The sequence below is a fragment of the Dromiciops gliroides genome, chromosome 6 (assembly GCF_019393635.1).
Source record: "Dromiciops gliroides isolate mDroGli1 chromosome 6, mDroGli1.pri, whole genome shotgun sequence".
Classification (NCBI taxonomy): domain Eukaryota; kingdom Metazoa; phylum Chordata; class Mammalia; order Microbiotheria; family Microbiotheriidae; genus Dromiciops; species Dromiciops gliroides.
This window is the reverse complement of record NC_057866.1, coordinates 52,426,596-52,449,791: the sequence shown is the minus strand read 5'-3', so window position 1 is coordinate 52,449,791 and position 23,196 is coordinate 52,426,596. Positions and strand designations below refer to the sequence as shown.

The 23,196-nt window shown below is 42.8% G+C and overlaps 1 protein-coding gene across 6 annotated transcripts in view; it reads left to right on the top strand.

Annotated features, from left to right (window-relative positions):
- TEAD1 (TEA domain transcription factor 1) overlaps positions 1-23,196 on the top strand; it is a 305,630-nt gene that overhangs the window by 80,018 nt on the left and 202,416 nt on the right. For 5 of the 6 annotated variants that reach the window (XM_043969521.1, XM_043969524.1, XM_043969523.1 and 2 more), the window contains exon 2: positions 21,508-21,763. In XM_043969521.1, coding sequence (XP_043825456.1) covers positions 21,616-21,763 — 148 coding nt within the window. In that variant the 5' untranslated portion in view covers positions 21,508-21,615. Of the gene's footprint in view, positions 1-8,301; positions 8,431-21,507; positions 21,764-23,196 lie in introns of all 6 variants that reach the window. The other variant, XM_043969520.1, reaches the window with a different exon arrangement.

Sequence of the window (23,196 nt, the reverse complement as noted above, 5' to 3'; positions counted from 1 at the left end):
TCCTTTTATATGGCTGTTTTCTTGTTTCCTTACTTTGCTCTGCATCATTTTACACTAGTCATCCCATGCTTAGAAGCCTTATGTTCTCTTAGAAGATGTTTCTTTTATAACAGAAGCTAGAAAGGGGTCAGCTACCCCAACTCCTCTTTATACAAAGGAGTAATCTCAGTCTCATCCATAGGAGGTGCTTTGCATGGGTTATACAGCTAGTTTATGGATGAACAAATCCAGTTGGCATCTCTGGCTCCTACCTGTCCCCCGGGGGGTACCCTTCCCTTCCTCATCTCGTGGCCCCCCCCCCCCCCCCGCCCCCATGCTAGCTCTAGGAACAGTAACCAAATCAACATTTCCATTCTTCTCCTCACTCTGTTATGTACCTGGGAGAATGTTCAGAGAGGATGTGTGCTCCTCTTACTCAGGAATCTATTTAGCTTTGCTAGATGCACCTGGGGAGACCAGTGGGGACTTTCCTTGCTCATGGCTCGGTCTGCCCATTTGTTCTGAAGTGATGGCACGTTTAGAATTCTGGAATCATGTTTGTCTCTAAAGGAAGCCGCTTGCTGGTTCGATGTGTTTATTAAAAATACAAACCAAGTCAGGTTCTGCTTGGCCTCCAGGCTAAAAGGGGAATAAAAAGACCTAATAGCCTTGAAGGCTTTAATTTTGTTTCTTCTTTATGTGGCCCTCTCTCTGTTGCTCTGTATCCACTCTCATTGCTGACCTTGTGGGAAGGTTACCTCCCAGGCTCTCCAAAGCTCTGCTAATTTTAAACCCAGGCTGCTAGGAGGTATTGCTGTCGAGCAACTTGACCCCCCCTTCTTCTCGAAGAGATATGGCCAGGGAAGGGGGGGTGGGGAGCCATGTCTGAGCTTTTCTCAGCAAGACCAGGAAAGGAGGGGAAAGAAGCGTTTCAGACAGAATAGAAATTCAAGGGTAAAAACTGACATGTGTTGCTTTCTTGTGTCGTTCACAGCAAGAACTCATGTGAAAAGGCATTCACGAGATGTGAAGACCAGGAGCCTAAGAAGGTTCCTCTCTATCTACTGGGTTTCTGCCGGGTTTTCAAGTTGGAGTGGAAATAGAGTCAGTTCTTGATTCATTCATGTCTGAGTTCACAAGGGTCCAAGTTGGAGCCATGTTTTGAGTTCAGTTATAAAGTTTCAGATTAGAAGACAGGAAAACTCCTAGTCTGACTGCAGTCTTTTCAGCCCAAGATCTGATTGCTGCTAAAACTCCCCTAGATGCAACAAGCAAACAAATAGTCATTCATTTGGCTTCGGTAGGGCAGTGGCCGCAGTGCCCAAGGACAGCACCTTTTCTGTTCAGAACATTGTAACTTAGCCATAACAAACCAAGTATTTTCAAATGAATATAAAATCAACAGACAAATAACAGGAAATTTTAGGAGCCTTCCTAGCCAATAAAGCTTTTAGAATAGTGGGTTAGCCAATCACTCGGAGGGCCAATTTTCTCTTATGTGCTCTTGCCTTCCATTTAGTCGATCAGAAAGAGAAATAGGCATTGGCCTTGATGTTGAGAATGTAATGTCCTTGTGAGTTAGATCTGTCTGTAAAATGGGGGTAATGTTGCTTGCGCTGCTTTCTTCCCAGGGTAGATGGGAGAGAAAAAACAACAAAAAAAAACCGCTGCTGTAGAAACGAGAAAGGTTGCATTGGTTGCCAAGCCATTGAAAGCTTCTTTTCCCAGGTAGGAAATTATTATAATAGGAAGCTCAGACCAACCCAAGCCTGGCCCACTTCCTTTATCCTGGGGGGAAGGAGCCAGTCCTTACCGGGAAGATTTCAGAACCAAAGACCCTGGTTTCTCCCTCCCCAATTATGATAAAAATGAGGTGATTTTGTGCCTGGATCTGCCCAAGATCCAAGATCCACTGCCCTGGCTATGAGGAAGGCTCAGGAACGTGCTAGACTGTTGGGGTGACAGAGAGGCTCTGCTTGGCACATGCAGACCAAATCAGACCACATCAAGCAAAACATGACTTGTCCCATGCTAACGTTTCGCTGGCTCTTTCCTTCCTTCCTTCCTCCCTTCCTTAAGGTTTTCTTATAGTTCAATACATGTAATTATGCCTGTTGTTCTTGGACTGTGTTTTCTGTCTGGTATTTTGTTTAGGGTGAAGAGATTTTCTTTCTAAAAGAATTTTCATTGAGAAAGCCCAGAGTCTCTTAATTTCATTGATAAAACAATCTTCCCTGCTTGAGAAGCTGTATTTTAGAGTCCTAATGCATTTGGAAGCCTTCTGTATTCACAGGCAGGCTGTCTCTAAAATATCTAGGTTGTAGGTAGAGACCTTGGCTAAGTCCCCTGGGAGATGGCTGGTGGGAACTTGGGTGGGCCTTGCCTGTCTCTTGGCCATTCCAGTAGACTTTCTCCTGTTCTGTATTCCCCACCCCTATCTGGTTTGGTTACTTTAGATTAAGGGTTATTCTCCTTTCTAGTGTACCAGACCTCTGGACAGTCTGGGGAAATCCGTGGAGCCTTTCTTGGAATCTTTTTAAAATGCATACAATCCATAGGATTTCAAAGAAGACTAGTTACATTGAAATAAAGATGTAATTTTTTTTTCCCCATCCAAGTTCATTGCCAACTCCCCTTCTCTGTCCCGTGAAATCTATCCAAAGACCCTAGGTTAAGACTTGCTGCTCTATATGCAATAGTTTTCTCTCTCCATGTACAGTGAGTGAATGCACAGGCTGGGGACAGGCCAGCAGTTATTTTTATGGTAACCTGATACCTCAGAAATGGGACTTCACTCACTCCCCAGGCCACGAGGAGGTGAGACAGGCTGTGGCATAAAAGGGGGTGCTCCTTGCCCAGCATTTCTTTGGAAATGAGCTTCAACAGCAGCTAAGAGGAAGAAAGGCGTGCACAGATGGACTTAGAGGCATCAGCGCTGGGGCCTGTCCTAGTGCCACCGGATCCGTTTAGACGTTAGGACATTAGAGTCGAGTTGTTTCTGTGGCTCAGCAGGCAGCCACCCCCCACTTCCATGTAGGAGACCCAGCACAAGGCAAGCATTTTTTTTTTTTTTTTTTGGTTCTTCAGACAAGTAGGTATCAAAAGGCCAGATTAGCAGCCAGTCTGTGATGGGTGTGGCTAGAGGCTCCTTTGATTTCCTTGGTAGGGCAAGAGCTGAAGGCAGGTCTTGGTAGCCTGTGTGCATTTTTTCTTTTGCTGTGTTTGTGTGTGTATGTGTTTTTTTTTTGTGTGGTTTTGTGTATATTTCACTTCTCCTGTTTCTGAAATTAGTTTGTCCATTTGTACTGTATTTTAAATGTACTTAAAGGAGTTTCTGTAAAGGGATCCCATGAAAAACCATTTTTTATAAAGAAACATTCTCCCCTCATACCCACCCCCCCATGATTTAGCTCTTCAGTAAATCTGGATTTTCCTGTAAGGAGTTTGCTTAGCTCAGAGTATAATTAGAGTGTCTTAAGAACAGGAAGTTGACACCCAAGAACAGTTGGGACAGAGCATGGGGTTCTTAACCTTTTTTTGTATTATGGACCCCTTTGACAGTCAGTCTGGGGGAGCCTGTGAAGCCCTTCTCAGAATCATATTTTTAAACACATAAAATACAAAATAGAGGATTACAAAGCAAATAAGTTATATTGAAATACAATGATCAAGATAGTAATTTCTTTTAAAAAGTTGACAGATGGTACTTTAAGAATCCCTTGCATGTTTGGCTATTGCTTATTTGGAAGTGTTTCAGGAGGAACTTTTGGGTATCCTCTAGAGTTGCCACTTTAAAAACCTTAACATTGATAATACTGATATCTATAGATTTCTCTCTCTCTATATATATATATATATGTGTGCATATATACATATGTGAGATATATGTATATGTGTGTATAGATAGATAGATATGCATACATGTCTATTTAAAATCAGGCAAGCATGGTGGTCTTTACTTCTCTTCAGGGATCTAGAAATCAGACTTGCTATGAGTTAGACACCTTCACCACAAATGGTGGCTTCTTCTTCCTGCCAGAGAAATGACCTTGCCAGGCTGGTCTGGCCTGCTCTGTCCAGTCCTCCTTACTCCATGCCAGTCTCAGAGCTTATCACTGAAAACAGCCTAGCTGGGTGGGTACCTTCTTGGTGTGGGAGTGCTTAGGCTTTCCCAAGGATGCCTTGTTTGGCCTGTCAATAGGCAATGGTCTGAAGTCTCCTGGACTCTGAATTGGGACCAACTTGGAAAAAGATGATAAATTCCCCAGCTACCAGATGGTCAGTTAGTTTTAGTTGGTTCCAAACTGAAGAATAAAATAATGTTCCTTTAGAGTAGGATAATAGCTATTAACGACTCACATTTCTATAAGGCTTCAAAATGCTTTCCTTTTGACATCTTTGTTGCATACATTGCTTGGGGTGGGGGGGTACCCATTTTAAAGATGAGGAAACTGAGACTTTAGAGAGGTGAGATGACTTGTCCCAAGGTCATACAGCTAGTAAATGTTGAATGGAGAAAATGAGCTTGCCATCATACCTATTCTAATGAACTACCTTTTCTATTTTTTTTTTTTTTTTTGGAAGGGTGAAATAGAACAGGGTGTAGACCTCTGAGGCCACCGTTAAAGGTACCACATCGCCCCTCCTCCCCATCTTCCTTTCCTTGTGTTTATTATGCCTTTGGCCTGTTTGCCAGGTGGCTCTGAGTGAGTGAGTACAGCATACATAGCCTGCCCTTTCCTACCCCCACCACTGAAGGCTAAAGATAGTTACCTCTATCATAGAAGACTGTGTGTGTGTGTGTGTGTGTGTGTGTGTGTTGGGGGAAGGAGGGGCAGTGGCAATAATTCTACTTAGAAGCTTTTAAGGAGAGCTGGGACCAACTAGAATTCCGTAAGAAAAGTAGAAGTGTCCCTTCTCCTACAAGTCCATTTCCTTGCAGGGATCGCTGAGGACCGTGTGCCAGCCTCTGTCTGTTTCCCACTCCTCAGGATGCCTTGTGTATGCCTTAACTATGCTGCCACCGCCCCCTCCCCTCCCCTCCCCCTGCAAAGAATGCTTCTACCTTTTTGTACTGCCTTGCTTTAGTTCAATCAGATGTAACTGTGTAAAATAGTTACCCACTTACTGATTTTTTCTCCCCTGCTGTCTGAAAATGTCACTTTGCTTTACCAGGTACCAGGGATGATATTTTGCAGTGTATTTTGGGAAAGGGGTCTTTTGGGCTCCTTGGTCAGCACTAGCTGAAGGTTGGCACCAGAAAGGAGTCAGCAAGGTGAAGGTCTCATAGGGAATGCCTGGGGGCAGCTATCAAGTGGCATCTTGTGTTATTGTTTGTTTGTTTACTTGTTTTTCCAATTTGAGGGTGAATTAAATAAAACCAACCTGGAAGGGGTGTGGTGGCTCAGTCTTCCTTTTCTTTAATAGAGCCTTCAGGCCTTAAGCCAGGTGTTGGTTCTGGGAAGGAGCCAGGAAGAAAATAAAAATAATCCTTGTCAGACACGCTCTGCTGCGGTGTGTTTGCCAGTGGATGGAGATGGAGAAATGTTGATTGACTTGGTCCATTGGCCCATGGCCTTTTTACTTTCTCCCCTGACTTTGTTCACCCAAGGTATGGCATGACTGAGCGTGGGGATTGAGCTAGAAGCACATGCTCTGCTTGGCAGCACTAGCCTTCTCTTGAGTGACTGCTGGGCTGGACTGTGGCAGTGCTGTGTGCAGGAAGGCTAAGGGAAGGGGAATTAGCCTGGGTCCCAGTAGCCTTGCTTTCACTGGTGGCCTATTTGATAACATGGTTTGCTATCTTTGGGTGTGGGTGGGGAAGACTGGATCTCATGGTTTCTGTTGCCTTATGGTGTCAGCTTCAGTACTGATTCCAGAAGTCTCTTATCAGTGGTTGGCCTGGCTCTGGCTTCTTCCCGAGGCAAGGCAAAAGCAATGAGTTTTGATTTCCAGAAAAGCATGAAGATCCGTCTGCTCGAAGGGGGCAGGTTATTATATGAACTAGTACACAAATTAGATTTGGGATAGGAATGGGAAATCCTGCTAGAAAATAAGATAAGTAAGATCATTGATTTAGAATTGGAAGAAGATTCTCTAGTCCAGGCCCCTCATTTTATGGTGACCCTTGCCTTGTTGTTGTTTGTCACACCTTAATGGGCATTTATTAAATGCCTCCTAGGTGCCAGGGACTTTGCTAAGTGCTTTACCAATAGCAGTGGGAGGGAAGATAAGGGAACACACATTTATTAGATGCTTTCTATATGCTAGGCATTATGCGCTAAGTGCTTTATAAATATCATCTCATTTTATCCTTATAACCACCCTGGGAAGGTGATGCTATCGTTATCCCCGTTTTATAGTTGAAGAGAAACTGAGTCAGAGGTTAAGTGACTTGCCTAGCATCATAAAAATACCTGGGGCAGATTTGAACCCAGGTCTTCCTAACTCCAGGCCATGAGCTTTATCCATTGTGCCATCTAGCCTCCTCTTATGTTCAGTCTCCTGACTGTGCCTTTTCTCTGACTCTCCCATATGCCTAGAATTCTCTCCTTCCTTGCTTCCACCACCTTGCCTCCTTGAAGATTTAGCCCAAATCCTACCTTCTGTGAGAGACCTTTCCTACTGCTCATGTTGTTCCTCTAAGATCACTTCTTTTTTTTGTTTGTTTTTGTTTTTGTTTTTGTTTTTTTTTTGCAGGGCAATGAGGGTTAAGTGACTTGCCCAGGGTCACACAGCCAGTAAGTGTCAAGTGTCTGAGGCCGGATTTGAACTCAGGTACTCCTGAATCCAGGGCCGGTGCTCTATCCACTGTGCCACCTAGCTGCCCCCTAAGATCACTTCTCATTCATACTGTATGTGGCCCCTTTGTGTTCGTCATTGGCATGCCATCTCCCTCTTTAGAAGGTGAGCTCCTTGGGTGTCAGGGGCTGTGCAACATTGGGCTGTTTTTGCATCCCCAGTGCTCAGCAAAGTAAACTGACCCATCATCAGGATGCCAAAACTAAGTCCTTTAGGGGACTTGCTAAATGGTCATACATGGAGCGGATAAAGCACCAACCCTGGATTCAGGAGGACCTGAGTTCAAATCTGACTGTAGACATTTGACATTTATTAGCTGTGTGACCTTGGGCAAGTCACTTAACCCTCATTGCCCTGCAAAAAAAAAAAGTCACCCATGGAAGAAGTAGCAGAGTTGGGATTTGAACCTGGACTTTTTGATTCCCAGCCCTTTGTTCTGCCTTGTTAAGCAGTTGGTATGTGATTACTAAATGGTAGATTGTACTGCTCATTAGGAGAGTGCGGAATGTAGGTCAAATGATGAAAGCTTCTTGTTTGTGGGGGGGGTTCCCCATAGAAATTAGGAAATAAGGTTTGCTTCACAACTTATGGCTATAGGCCAAAGTCCAAAGATTGGCATATGTCAACATTAACCAGAGTTTGGATGTAAGCCAACACAAGTGTGATAAACCAAATGGCCCCAGCCAGAGTGTGTGTCCCCATATTGCAGTGAGGCTTTAATGAATCTAGCAATGGAATCATAGGCCTGGAATGGCAAGTGTTTTTGAATATCTAGCAATGACCAGCTAGGTTTGCAGAATTCTTTTCTTCCCTTACAATTACCCCCATGCTTTGACTGTTAGGAAGTATTCTCCTATTTTTATAGATAAGGATGTCAGTAACCTCTCCATGATCACACAGCTACAAGCTGTTGAGTGACAGATGCCCATTTAAAAAATTCACCTGGATAAATCATGGAATCATAGATCTAGAGCTGAAAGAGATCTCCTCATTTTCTATTTCAGGAAACTGAGGCGGGGGGGGGGGGTAGTCAAGTTATTTACCAAAGGCCACAATGATAAAGACTTGAACCCAGGTCCATTAACTCCAGTCCAGTGCTCTTTTTTAATGAAACTGTGCTTTGGTCTTCCCTTGTTTTATTGTCTTTTTTTGTAAATGATAATAATAATAATCTATTTATTTATTTATTTATTTGGGGGGGGACAGGGCAATGAGGGTTAAGTGACTTGCCCAGGGTCACACAGCTAGTAAGTATCATGTTTCCGAGGTCAGATTTGAACTCAGGTCCTCCTGAATCCAGGGCTGTTGCTTTCTCCACTGCTCCACCTAGCTGCCCCCAAATGATAATAATAATTTAACCCCCCTTCCCCAACACACTAGTACTTCAAACAGCCTCAGAATAGAGGAGCCATCTGCTATATTGTCTCTAACCTGTAAACTTTGTTGTTGGGGAGCTGACTCCTACTTTTCACCCCACTGATAACACTTTTGTCTTCTCTTCCTGAATGCTCCTGATTTTAGAAAATGGTCCACTTGCTTCCTGGTCCTGGTGTTTCCATTTGCAGCCCACGAAGCACTTACTGCATAGCAAGTCCCCAGGGGGAGAGAATTAGTCTGGAGCAAGAACAAGCCCATGGCATTCTCTTCAAGGTTATTGTGTGGATGGTGTTTTGAGCATGGCTGTAAAGGTTTTTTACTTCTTTTCTACCAGCTTAAAAAAAAACAAAACCAACCCAAACTATTTCTTTCCCTCCAGTCTCAGCTAATCATTCTAAGTATGAAAGAATTTATTATCTACACTCCCTCCCCACCAAAAAACCCCAACCTCTACCCCTCTTCCTAATTGTCACCCAGGACTTCAGTCCCAAAGACATAAATCTATAATCAATCCACAAATGTGTATTAAGCTGCTACTCAGGGAGTTTACATTGAGCCTGTGTGCAAGCATTGATGAAGCGCTAATATTTAGGTGGTTGTACCAGAGATAGAAAGGGAGAAGTGAAGCAGCCCCTGTCCTCTAGGGGCTTATAGTCTACTGGGGCAGACGCAATCTTTGCCATTCTCTCACTAGCCAAGTCCAGGTAGTTGATGAGTCTTGCCCACAACATTCCCCACTTGCATTGGCTCTCTTCAGCTGTAGGAGCTTTGGTCCATTCAGCCTCTCTTAATTGCCTGGATGAGTACCACAGCCTCCCAATGGGTCTTCCTGCTCTCTGTATCTCCTCTTTGCTATTTGCCCTCCACACACTGGTCAAAGTGAGTCTTTCTAAAACATTCCTCATGTAGCTCTCTATTGCCTCTAGGAGTAATAATAATAATAATAATAAACAATAAGCATTTTTATATAGCACTTACTGTGTGCTAAGTGCTTCAACCATTATTATCTCACTCAATCCATAACAATGACCTGGAAAACAAGTGCTCTTTTTATCCCCATTTTATGGATGAGGAGAAACTGAGGCCAACTGAGGTTAAATAAGTTGTCTAAAATCACATAGCTAGCTGAGGGCAGATTTAAACTCAGCTCTTCATGACTCCAGGCCCAGTGCTTTATCCACTGTTCCAACTGGCTGCCTCAAAGGCAAATACCTGCTTGGCATTTGTCATCTGACTTCAGCCTACTTTTTTTTGGGGGGGGGGCAATGAGGATTAAGTGACTTGCCCAGGGTCACACAGCTAGTAAGTGTCAAGTGTCTAAGGCCAGATTTGAACTCAGGTCTTCCTGAATCCAAGGCCAGTGCTTTATCCACTGCACCGCCTAGCTGCCCCCTACAAAATGGATTTTCAAGGACAGATAGTAGTCACTAAAGAAGAGTTGCTCTTTTGTACTTTGTTGAATGCCAGCTTCTCTGACTACCTGTACCATCTCTTCTCCACCTCCCTCCCCCACCACTTCCTATGCATATCATGCTTTGCAACATCTCACCTACCCATGCCCAACAAACTTCTCCCTTGAGGCAATGTACAGCCCAGATTCTTGAGACACTGTAGTTTTCCATGATTGGTGGGCATCTTTTATCACAGGGGTGGGTAGATTGAGGGCTATGTTGGTACTCTATGGAATGCTGAAATACTTGGAGTAAGGAAGTAGGTGGATCTTCTTTAGAGATACATGTGGGAGGGCATAGACCAGCCGGTGTCCATTCTGATGAAATCCTGGGTAGACCTGTCAAAGTATCATATATTATCACAAAACCCCGGCATGTTCCCTCCTCCTGACGAGCAGGGTAATGTTCCCATTGTCATCTCTTTATGAAGAGAAGCATTATTACACTTAACCCTATCCTGCATTGTTTGAACACACCATTTTAATAAATATCAATCTCTACTTCTATACAAGACACCGAGGTGGATGTTGGGAATGAAAAAGGCTGAACTATCCCTCCCCTCAAATAATTTGTGTTCTGTGCTCACAGGTTTGCTATGAGGATCAAAGAAGATATTTGTAAAATGTTTAACACAGTGCCTAGCACATAGGTGCTTAATACATATTCATTTCCTTCTCTTTCCCCTTCTGTTGTCCTCTGTGGGGGATGCAACATGCACACAGATTGATTCAAGGTAATTTTAAAAACACTTTGGGGGTATTTTTTTCATTTTTTTTTTTTAATAGCACAATCATGTTGATAACAAAATAAACATTTATACCTCCTGATTCCCCAACCCATCTTAAAACTTCCCCAGGAAACACAGTTAAGCCAAATCATTTGATAGGGTGACTACATTTGCAATATTCAATAACTGCAGTCCTTCTCTATCCCTAACAGGGCAGGGGGGAATAGGCTTCTGTGGTCCTCTGTAACCAGTCCTGGGTTTTAACTCTGATCTGAGTTAACCTGTCTTTTAGTATTAATTTCATTTATGTTGTTTTAACCGTTCAGCTGGGAATAGTGACTGGACAGCTGGCTTGGAAGGCAGGAAGATCTTTCGGAGTGTAAGTGCAGCCCCTGCCTGCCACATACTGTGTCAGTCATTGCTTTTTGCCAGGTACTGTGCCAAGCATTGGGGATGCGACAGAAATGAAAGACAGTCCCTGCTGGAGCACTCACTTAAAGTTTCCATATCCCACACAACTTTCTAAGACTCTAAGTGGCTGATCTACATCAGTACAAGAGTTTTCCTCACTGGGTATACCATATACCAGCAAAAGCACAGAACTAGTGGTATTGTGCATATTTACAGAATCATTAATATCAGTGTTGAAAGTGGTTCAGGGGTTTTTGTTTTTAAAGGGACTTGTTTTTTTAAAAGTGTTTCGATTAGTTCAAAATAATTGAATTCCTTTGTAATCTTAAATAATTTGTACATTTAAAAAGATGATTCTGAGAAGGGGTCCGTGACAATGAAAAAAGTTAAGAATGCCTTCCTCTCATCCACCCCCTATCTAAACAGAAGTACTATCTGAAGTATGCCAACAAGTGATAGTTTAATCTTTGCAGAAAAATCTTCCATAAGATGGACTATACTGTACCTTAAAGTAATGGATGTGGCCTTTTTGACAGCTCTGGTTTGTTAGTCTTGAAGGAAGGTAAAGCATGCTAAAATTTATCCCTCTGTAATTTCCACCCATTATCCCTTGTTCTGCCATTTTGGAGGGGAATGGGAGAGCAGGTAGATAATAGCAGCTAACAATAGCAAGTGTTTATATAGCACTTTATAAATATGACCTCACTTTATCCTCACAGAACCTTGGGAAGTAGGTGTTATTATTATCCCAATTTTACAAATGAGGAAACTGAGGCAGACATCTGTTAAGTCACTTGCTTGAGTTCCTATAGTTAATAAGTATCTGAGATTCAATTTGAACTGGGGTCTTCCTGAGCCCAGCTCCAGCATTCTCTTCACCATGTTCCCTAACTGCCGTTAGAGAAAAAGTCTAATATTATTTCAAGTGACAACCCCTCAGAAGCCTGAAGATACCTGTCATGCACTCCTTCCCCTCAAACCTTTTCTTTTCTTCAACCAGAGCTTGTGAATGTGATTCCCTTCACCATCCTGCCTGACTTCCTCTGGGTGCACTCTCTCTCTCTCTCTCTCTCTCTCTCTCTCTCTCTCTCTGTCTATCTGTCTCTCTCCCCCCCCCTTCCCCCCTCATATATCATGTTTTTTCATATATCCATTTCTTACCCAAAACATATTCCCACAAATCAAACATGATAGTCTAGATGTTCTTCCAGTCACAGAAGGGTAGAGTTCAGTGAGCCTGTCACCTTTCTAGTACTATCCACCGTGCCTCTGGATGCAGCCAAATTAACTTTCTATGGGAGCGTATCATGTTTGATACTCGATGACCTTGCTCTCCACTAAAATTCCTAGATCACTAAGCTAGGAGTCATGTTTGGCACTCTGGCTTCATCATTAACTCACTGTAGGTGACCTTAGACAATTCAGTTTATCTCCTTGGGTCTGAGTTAATTTATCTGTAAAATAACGTTCTCCCAGTCTGCCTTCCCAGGTCTCTTTGCATTGCTGATTGGTGCTTGTCATTTATAAATGACAAGTCATATTCACTTCCTATACAGTGTTAGCTTACAGGGACGAGGGGGCTCTCATTTTTTTCTTCTATGTTATTCATGTTCAAGTGTTTGAAATATCATGTGGAGGGATTACATTTGTTCTAGGACAGAATCAGGAGCAATGAGTGGAAATTATGGAGAGGTCACTTGAGGCTAGATTTTGGTGGCAATGGAAGAGAAAAGCTTGATGTATTTTAAGGAACCTGTGTTATTTTCTTTACTGACTTTCCTGGAAGAGAAGTTACTGCCTGTTCTAAGTTTCTGAAAGTGTTTGAGAATTTAGAATCATAGGACATAGTGGAGTCTTCTTGCATTGGGTGGGATTTTTTGACCTGATTTTTACATTGAAGGGAAAGGACAAGATTTTCTAAGCAGGGCCAAATAGCTTTGAGAAGAGTTTGCAATGAATATCTATGCATTAGCATCTCCAAAGTCAATTTGGGCCACTGAACCTGGAATGAGGAAGGTCTGACTTCAAATTTGGTCTCAAACACATGATAAAGTTTGTGTGACCTTGGCTGTCTCTGTTTCCTCATCTGTAAAATGAGCATAATGGCACCTACCTCTGGTACTATTTTAATTTAGTATAGTGCCTAGCGTATTACTGAATGCTTGCTTTCCTTTCTTCCCATTCGACACAATGATCATTGATTTAAATATTAAGCATCTACTATATATTCTAGGCACTGTGCTATGTTCCAGGGATATGAATATAAAAATTAGCCAGTCCCTGCCCTCAAGGAGCTTACTTAAAGCACAGGTATTAGAGTAGGGAGCTCAGTTGGTTTGGAGTAGACATGGTGGGGTGAAATAGTGTATGGAAAAATCTTTTGCTAATTTTTAAATATAATTGTCCTTTGTTCACATTATTATTACTGTTTTCATCCTCAAGCTGAAACAGTAAATTGGCAAATATGACCGTGAGCTTTTGAAAACTTTTTTTTTGATAGTAGAAAAGTAGAGGATTTCCTTTTCTTCCTACTTGTTTCCCTGGTTCAGTTTCCTAAAATATGGTGGCAATTTTTGGGGGGGGCTGGGCGTCGTAGGAATTCAATCATGGTGATTTTCTCCAAGTCTCTCATGTTGGGGATTCTGCCTTAGAACCTAGTAAACAGGTAATTCTGCCTTAGAACCCGCGTAGTAGACAGGTAAAGGACTGTTTTGTTCCTGAAGGAGTGGAAGGGTGGAGTAAGGCAGGTGTAACTCATCCGTGTGTTGTAGGGTGATCCTGATACTGGGAAATTCCCATGCTGATGACTTGATTGAGTTGGTAGATGTCAGCTACACCCCTTTCTCGCCACAGCGATTGGACCATCCAAGCTATAACATGGTGCCTGCACACAGTAAACACTTAATATATGCCTGTTGTTGATAATGGTGATGTGGCAGCTGATATGCATGCTGATGAGTGGGAAGTGATTAATTGATCAAGTGATTACATTCTGAATAGACAAAAGAACTGATCTGGTAGTCGAAATACCATTTCCACCTGTCATGCTTCTCTCCTCCCCGCCCCAGAAAAACAAATTAAACCAGTGTGCACGGGGAAGGGAGTTTCATTTTTTACTCGGTTTAGTTGGATGTTTGCAGTTTCTGGATTACCTTCAATTTGGTTCAGATCATCTTCCCAAGGGCTTATTTTGCTTAGATTTTTTTCTTTTTTCTAATCCTAAAATGGCTTCTATTCTTTCTCTTCCTATAACCTCCTAATTATCTAGTGATAGTATTTAAACCTGGAAGCTTAGTGATTATCAAGTCTGACTTCATTTTCTAGGAGAGGGAAAGATGACTTGCCCACAGTCCTGAGATTCAAATGCAGGTTCTATGTCTCCAGATTCAAGATGGACTATATTCCTGGCAGGATGAAATTGTCGGGTCTAAATGTGTGGCTGATAAATTTCAGGTCTTCTTCTGATGCCCCATCCTTGCATAGAGATGAACCTGAATACCTACAGTTTATGCCATGATATTATCATCTCTCTTAAACCATACCAAGCTGGGGCAACTAACTGGCACAGTTGATAGAGCACTAGTCCTGATGTTGGGAGGACCTGGGTTCAAATGTCACCTCAGACACTTACTAGCTGTGTGACCTTGGGCAAGTCACTTTATTCCAGTTGCCCTAAACATTGGGGTCACATTCAATTGTCCTTGCCACTGGACCCAGATGGTTCTGGAGGAGAGAATGAGGTTGGTGACCCTGCACGACCCTCCCTCACAAATCCAAATGACTGCAAGTCATGACATCACCTCCCTATGTCATGGTCCTCAACAAGAACGAAGAACAAGCAACAGAGCATTAGAGTATAAGCCTGCCGATTGGCTCTGTGTTAGCTCAGTAACAGAACATTCCCACAACACCTTTTGAAGACTTGGCTCTCCAGGTGTGGTGTAGGGAGTGTCCCTAATGATAAGACTGCAGACTTTCTGAAGCATTGAGATAGAAGTGGCTGGTCCAGGTTCCTCACTGTTCTTCTCATTGTTGCTTAGCACCTTTGCCAGAGCCAGGACCACAGCTATAAAGAAAACATAAAGAAGCTACAGGTTAGTGTCCGTGGACCTCCCTGTCAGGAGGGCTGGGCTAGCTTTGTTGGCTAAAACAAGTCCAGTTGGTTTCACGGTGAAGCCCATTTGACCATGTGTTTGGCCCCTGTCTGCAGTTGGCCTTTCAGGGAGTGTGGTTAGCTGGAGGAAAAAGCCATAGAAGGATTCAGCCTTTGGAGTGGCTATTTTGGGAGTGTACTATCATGAGACTGTTAAGGATTTCTGGAAGAAGATAAGCTTAGGAGGATCCATTAAAGAAAATGGAGAATGTGTCCTGGCCAGTGCTTCAAGAGAATGTTGTGGTATCCAGATATAGAGAGAAAAGGAGGCTTCATTTCAGGTGTATTCACCTTGGTGCTGCGAGAAGCCTGGCCTTCAGATCCTGCTTGGAGTAACTGTGGGCAGCTCATTTAATCTCTCTTTCTTAATTTTTTCATTTGAGAATTCGCAAAGGATTTTTGTGATCAGTGTTGGAGAGTGCTGGATCTAGGTTCAGATCTTAGCTCTGTCACTAAATTACCTGTGTGCCCTTAGGCAAGTCAAATGATATATCTGGGCTTCCTCAGTTTCCATACCTGTAAAATGAGAGGGTTGGGCAAGATTGTCCCCTCAGGCTCTAAAACTATCATCCTCTGGGCTTGATGTGGGAATTCTCACCAAAATAGATTGCAAAATTTCTTTTGGTAATAATAATGTAGCTATCATTTGTATAGTATATACTATGTCCTCAGCACCATGCTTAAGTGGCTTATAAATATTACCTTTATTATTATAAATATTAAGGGAGGTATAATTATTATCCCCAGTTTAAAGTTGAGACTGAGACAAATGGGGGTCAAGGGACATATCCAAGGTCACATAGCATGTAAGTATATTAGGCTGGATTTGAACTCAGCTCTTTCTGACTCCAGACTTGGTGCTCTATCCATTGCACCACCTGGCTAAATTTCAGGAATTGCCTAAAGTTAATATTGGTTATGTGACTTGTTACAGGGTCACAAAGCTGGTAGCTACAGCCGTATTTGAACCCATGCATTTCTGAGTTCATGCTTCTAGTGTGATGGTATGCTTCCTTTTAGATTACTGGCAGAATATTTAAGGGATATTAAGACCCATTAGACCTTAAATGGGTTGTTGTGAAACACAAAGTAGATGATTTTTATAAAGCTCTTGATGACCTTTAAAGTGTTAATGTAAATGTCAGTTACTATTATTATTATTAATATACCTCCCCAAATAAAAACTGATGCTTGATATAGGAGAGTTTTTTTTTTAAGTGAGGCAATTGGGGTTAAGTGACTTGCCCAGGGTCACACAGCTGGTAAGTGTTAAGTGTCTGAGGCTGGATTTGAACTCAGGTACTCCTGAATCCAGGGCCAGTGCTCTATCCACTGTGCCACCTAGCTGCCCCATATAAGAGAGTTTTAAAAAATTGTTCTTTGACATGAAACACATCTCAAGTCTGTAATTTAAATTTTTTATGTGATCACCTTTAGACCTTAAATCTTTAAATGAGAAGATCACATGTAAGTTGTGAACTCATTTTCTCTGTGGGTATATAAACAGAAGGTTTTCAGTTGTCTTTTTGCTACTTCATCATCCTGTTATTAGATTTTTGAGTATTCATGGGGTATCCTCAGAATTGTGGGTCTTCCATTTGGTGACACTTGGCCCAGGCCATGGAAGTGTTTTTAACTTGGTGGGGAGGTAAAGTGAACAAATCTGCAGAAATTGTACCTGGACAATGTTTGGCAAGACCACACTTGTAACCGATGGAGATGTGTGGTGACAGGGCCCCAGAAATGAAGATTGGTTGGGTGCAGTGTCATGTTGGGTATGTGCTAGTACATCAACTTTAAGAAATTTTTATTGAGCTCTACCATGTGCCTGACTTCTTTGTAAGGTACTGAATGCTGTGAATATGTGTAGAAAAACTGACTTTTGAAATAGGTTAGGGGGAGTTGATGGATGAGCTGTTCTGGAAGTGGCCAAGAATTTGTGCAGGTGTTCAGTCAAGAGATACTCTCCTTAGTCTTCCACTGCTGATGCCCTAGGATTGCACTGAGGAACTCTGCCCTTGCAGGGATCCCATGGGTCTTTTTATCCATGCTGCTGGGGTACCTCAGTGACCTAGGCTTGTTCTGGCCCCTGTCCAATGTAGGTAATTCCATCCTGCTGAGCCTCAGTTGGCTGTGCTGTATTAGACTGGACACTGAATTCTCTTTGTGTGTTTAAAGCCTTTGAATACTATAGATTCTTAATCAGGGATGTTGATCTAATGGTATTCCAAAGTCCGTCTTGAGCAGTTCAGGGACCTTCCCGAGAAAGATCTTTACTAAAATAATATAAGTTAATTTTTGGTTCTGCACTTTATATACCCTGTGCTCTCATTTCCTTTCTCTCCCCCATCCTGCCACTTCGCCTAGGAGGTATAGAAGACTGAGAGTTGGGTCTGGATTAGAGGATGGAGCTGTTTTACCAAGCTCTGATCAAGTCTGGATTTGGACCACCAAGAACTCTTCTTTTTTTTTTTTTTTTTTTGCGGGGCAATGGGGGTTAAGTGACTTGCCCAAGGTCACACAGCCAGTAAGTGTCTGAGGCCGGATTTGAACTCAGGTACTCCTGAATCCAGGGCCGGTGCTTTATCCACTGTGCTACCTAGCTGCCCCCAAGAACTCTTCTTCAAAGTTGTAGTATTTGGGCAGAGCCTGTCACTATCCTTGGGACTTTTTTTTTACTTACATGACATAGCTTTTTTATTCTTCCCCATCCTGGCTGCCCTGCTGACATGTTCTAGCTGTCAGGTTCCTTCTTAAAAGGTGGTCCAAAGGACTGAATACATGCATGAGATCTACTACCTAGAGGAGTCTGTGAACTGGAATATGGATGCTACACTCATATTTGTGCGGGTTGACATTCTGTTTTATTACTACATTTTTATTCATGTCTTTTGTGTTCATATCACCCACATTTCCCAGTACAGTTCATCAAGACTACCCAACATAGTGGCAGTGGCCAAAGTCTGAAAAGAGCTTTGCTCTTTCCATCCACAGTCCCTCCCCTAAGTCTGCAACTTTCTTCATCACCTTAGTTTTGGTCTGGTAGCTTCCTTTCATCCTCTCAGATCTCTGAACAAACCAAAGTTGAGATGAAGTAGATTAGTAGGGCAAGGGAGAGTCCAATGTGTCTTTCATAAGCCTTTCTTAAGATCCCAGAAAGAATGTGCCATATTTTGGGAACTCATAAAGTCCATAAATGTAGACAACTTGGAATTTATTTGGGGAATGAATAAGGAAGACCTTTTTCATGGTTTAATTTATAACTTGGTGTTTTCTCACCAAGGTGCAAGGAGAGATTTTCCTAGGCTGGAAAACTATTTCTGGTGACAAATGAATGATTGCATTTGAAAGGTAGTCAACTCTGAGGGTTTCTTTTCCCCAGGGCTCCAAAATAGGAATGTTATGATACAAAGACCAGGAGTCTTCCACAGGGAAGGGAAAGTTCTAATTGGTTATTTTCTATTGAGTGAGCACAAACTATGGGCTACCTCAGGGAATCTTTGTCTAGGGTTTCTTGATGAGTCACAGGGCTTGGTGATGCTCAGGAGACTGCCTGAGAGACTTACTTCAGGTGCCCAGGAATACTTTGTGTTCACATTCTTGTCTGGGTGTTGTGCTATTTGGGAGCTGTTTAAGAGTATGGCAGAACCTTGAAATGGGTGAGACCCATGCCCCAAACCAATAGCTACGTCGTGTTCCTCATTTATATTCCTAAGGGGCAAGCCTTTGAGCATAAAACTTAGCACTTGGTCAAAAATCAGAATTCTGATATGCATATGAGCAAGACTGCCCTGACTTCAGAACAGGGCTGAGTTATCTTTCTCCAAACTGAGGATGTGGTAACATTTTGAGGGATCATAGATTTTAGACCTGGAAGGGACCTTTCATTCCATTACTTTTATGGATGAAGAAACCAAGGCCTAGAGAAGTAAAACGACTTTGTCCTGGGGTTATATGCAAGTATCAAGACAGAGGAGGGAATGCAACCCAGGCATTCCTGACTTCAAGCCCAGTGTGCTACATGGCCTCTACCAAGTCTTAGGGTAGTTTTTTAAGAACACAGGTTATGTGAATATGTATATTATAGGGAGGAGTAGGTCTTTGGACACCAAATATTGGAACTTGGGTGTGGGTGTGTGTGCTCTTGAAAGAGGTGAGCTAGGGAAGAGACTCGGCCGAGGTCACACACAAGTAGTCAGTGGTGGGACTTGAAGTTAAGCCCAGCACCTGACTCTAAATCGAGTCATTTTTCCACTAGACCACGTGGCCTCCTTTTTTGGATGTCCTTTCCAAAGCTGAATGATTTGGATGCATTTGATGGTACTATTCTTTTATGGGGATTCCTTTTTCCATTGAATTTTTACTGTTATGGTGATTGTTGAACTTGTTTGGTGTCGTGTTTTTCCATATGAAAGACCCTAGTGAGAACAAAAGATGATTGGATACTCCACTTTGAGAATGACACAAATTCTGTAGCATATGAAATATAGTTGGTAATCATGTTTTAAAAAAAAAAAAGTTGCCCAAGAATCAGAAAGGAACAAAAAAAATCCTAAATCTTGTGTGTTCCCCCTGTAACGATTGGAATGATGCCACCTGCTAGAGAGCTACTGTAGGAAAGCTCCGCCATGAAGAGAAGGCGCCTGAGGGCAAGCCATGTGGCTTTTCTTTGGCGTCAGGAAGTGACATTTGCTTGTGGGAGGGAGAAAGGGTGAAGCTGACACTCTGGCTCTCTTCTGTCAGAACTCTGGTGGAGAGTGGAACAAGAAATGTGCTCTCCCTTCCGCCTTTCCCTTTCTCTTCACCAAATTTTTATTCTCCTTAATAAGTGCTTAAAAATCTAACTCTTGCTAAAGCTTATAATTTATTGGCGACCACTCATTAGATATTTTAGACAGACTAACTAGAATTTTAGCCTCTTACCCCCCCCCCCCCCATCTTTAACTCTCTTAATAGCATTTGCCATTTTTTACTACACCCTCCTGTTGGATAGTTTGGGTTCTTCAAGCTTTGGAGCTCGCTCTCTCTCTCTCTCTCTCTCTCTCTCTCTCTCTCTCTCTCCCTCCTCTCTTTCCTTTTGCTACTTTACACTCTCCTTTTCTGCTTTCTTCACTGGCTTCTCTTCTTCCCAACTCTTTTCCTTGGTTCTTCTTCAAGCCCTCTTTTCACAGGGCTGACCATCCCAACTATGAAGATGACTCCCAAATCTCCAGTTCAGTCCCCTCTTGTGGACTCTTGTGCCTATGGGATACCTCTATCTCGATTGTCCATTTTTCTCCTCAGATTCAGCATGGCACTGAGTCTATCTTTTCCCTTAAACTTGTTTCTCTGTTGGATTTTCCTGTTTCAGTCAGTGGCCTGAACATTGACACCTTTTGTGGTAATAGAAACCTTAGAGTAATATTTTACTTTGTCTTCCTCACCTCACATATCCAAACACTCACCCAATTTCTGCCTTTTGCCCCTCTGTAACACATCTTACATCTGTCTCTTCCTCCTGCACTCAACACCTTTGTGTCAATCCTTGTTAATTATCTTTGGCCTAGAACACCATAATAGTGTCCAAGTGGGTCTTTATTTTGCCTACCAGAACTATCTCTTCTTTGCTTAAATCTAATTTTGTCATTCATTCTGGCGCCCCCCCCCCCCCCCCCGCCCCAATCACAATTTACCAAAGATACTTTAAACTTCTCTGGCTAACATTTATTGCTGTCTACAATCTGTCACAGACTGACCTTTCCAGCCTTGTCTCACATGACTCCCCTCTTGTAGGCTTCAGCCAAAATGGACAACACTCCAACCCCTAAACGTGACTCTCCTTTCTCATCTCAATGTCTCTGCCCCCTTTGCCTGACTTCCTGGCTGTCTTTTACAGTCAACTTCAAATGTTTTCTTTTATATGAATGAAGCTTTCCCTGAACCCACCGCCACCCCCAGTAGTTGACCTTCTTGGATCTCATGTAATACTTACTTGCACGTCACTAGTTCAGGGGTGTCTGTGTGTGCATACATGTCTGTGTCTGATTTCTCTCACACCCTCTTTCTAAGATGTTTTTTTCCTTCCTATTGGGTTTTTATTGCTGTAGTGATTATTGGACTCATGCTTCATAGTCTTTTTATATGAAGTGTCCTTCACATGTGATCCACATATATGTATGTTTGGGTGAGATTCATATTCATACATGAATGGACATATGTTATGAGTTGATTGATACCTTACACCCTGACTCTACTGTAAGCTCAATGATGGTCAGTATGGAATGAATGCTAATCTTGGAATCAAGATAAACCTCCGTTAGGACTCTACCTCTGATACTGTGTGACTGTGGGCGACTTCTGTGATCCACAGTTTGTTGCTCTGTAAAATGAGGACTCGAATAACTATAGTGCTGACAATACTTACCGTACATGGTTATTTTGAGGACCAGTGAGATGATGTAGGGTGATACTGATGAGGGCAGGAGCTATGTGGTTGAATCTTTCTATTAGGTACTGGGGCACTAAGTGGGATGGTGTTAAATATATCAAGAGGGCTTAATCAATGTTTAAGTGAATGAATGTTTACCACGGTTCTGTCTTTACTCTGCTGTGGTCCTTTCTCCTTGTAGGTTTCTTTTCTTTAAAAGACTCCAAGCTTTGGCTTGGAGACCCCAGCCGTCACCATTGAGCCCAGCAGCTGGAGCGGCAGTGAAAGTCCTGCCGAAAACATCGAGAGAATGAGTGACTCTGCAGATAAGCCCATTGACAATGATGCCGAGGGAGTCTGGAGCCCAGATATTGAACAGAGCTTTCAGGAGGCCCTGGCCATTTATCCACCTTGTGGGAGGAGAAAAATCATCCTATCAGATGAAGGCAAAATGTATGGTAAGTTGCACAGAATTTATTTTTGCAGTAATTGGACAGGAACATTCGTATGATTGATGCTCAGAGGTCGGATGGCTATATTTCACAAGCTTGTGTTGTTTCTGGTGATGGAGAGAAGCCAGGTGCCTTTACAGTTGGGTTTGGTAGATAGGACTATTGTGCTTCCAAGCACACCTTACTCTGGCTGTAGATTAATCAGGGAATTACTGCTCAGTGGACCCACATGTGCTGTAGTAGCTCCTAGTGTCTAGTAAGTGGAAGTGGATAGAAAGTAATTTTCTTGCAAATGATGGCACTGATAGATGCATAGTAGCCTTAGCTCCCCACCTCAAATTTGGGTCTCCCGTCACGGTAGTGGTTGGTTGGTTTGTTTGTTTGCTTTTGGCCACTTAACATTGTCAAGTTGTAAGTTGGCCCATTTTCCATGCCGTGAAATGGTCGCAACATTTCTTAAACGTGTTTCTACTGGAGAATCGTCTCTCTGCGATGCATTTGCAGCCGGGTGATAAATCAGTTCCGTGGCCTGTGTGCTCCAGCTGGGGGTTCCCTCTGAAAAGCTTCCTCAGAGTACCCATGGATGTGTGCACAGATTTTGTGCCGGGATTAGTGGGGTGCCCCCTTAAATAAATATTTTTCACTATAGAGTTTTGCTTTTGCCTACTTACCTTGTGAGAGGCAGATGGCAGGTGGGGGGGGGGGGGGGTTGTACATCTTGCCCGTCTAATTGTGAACATGAAGCTGACAGTTTGTTCTGTGACTCGAGATGAAAGAGACACAAACAAACATCCCCAGATTGGGAGAAGACCGAGCGCCAGCGCAGCAGCTTACCTGAGACAGTTAACTTAGCACCAGAGTAATTTATTTCTAAATAATTTGAAAGGTTTTCCATAATGGGGTGTTGTGCCTTTAATCCCGTTTCTTCTCCATCAGGAGCCGTAGGAGTCTGCAGGATAAACTAGCCCATACTGTTAAGGAGAAAGCAGATGGCTCTGCAGCTGCCACCAGCTGTGCCCCCCTTCTTCCCCTCCCTTCCCCCACCCCCTCCTAGTATGACTTGGATGATGTAATGGAAACAAGGGGAAAATTTTTTTTTTCTTTCTCTGCTGTTGGAGTCTCTCACAGCCTGTGAGTGTCACTGAGAGGCAGAAACAAACCTTAAGGCACTAGCTCGCAGCAGTCATGTGACCCTTGCAGCCAAATGAAACATCATGTCTGGAAAAATAGACTTGGGTTGAAGCCGCTCAGCTGCTGTGGGTGGAAAGTTTCAAGGCCTTGGTTCCCCGATCCTCACATGGTATTGTTTCTGTACATAGAGAAAAGAGGGCTCCCCATTTTCCAGGCTCATCGTTTCTTTCTTTTCTTTTCCTTTTTTAAAAATGCGTTTTAAAACTTTTTTGTTATTTTGAACTTGACAGACACCAATAAGTATGAGT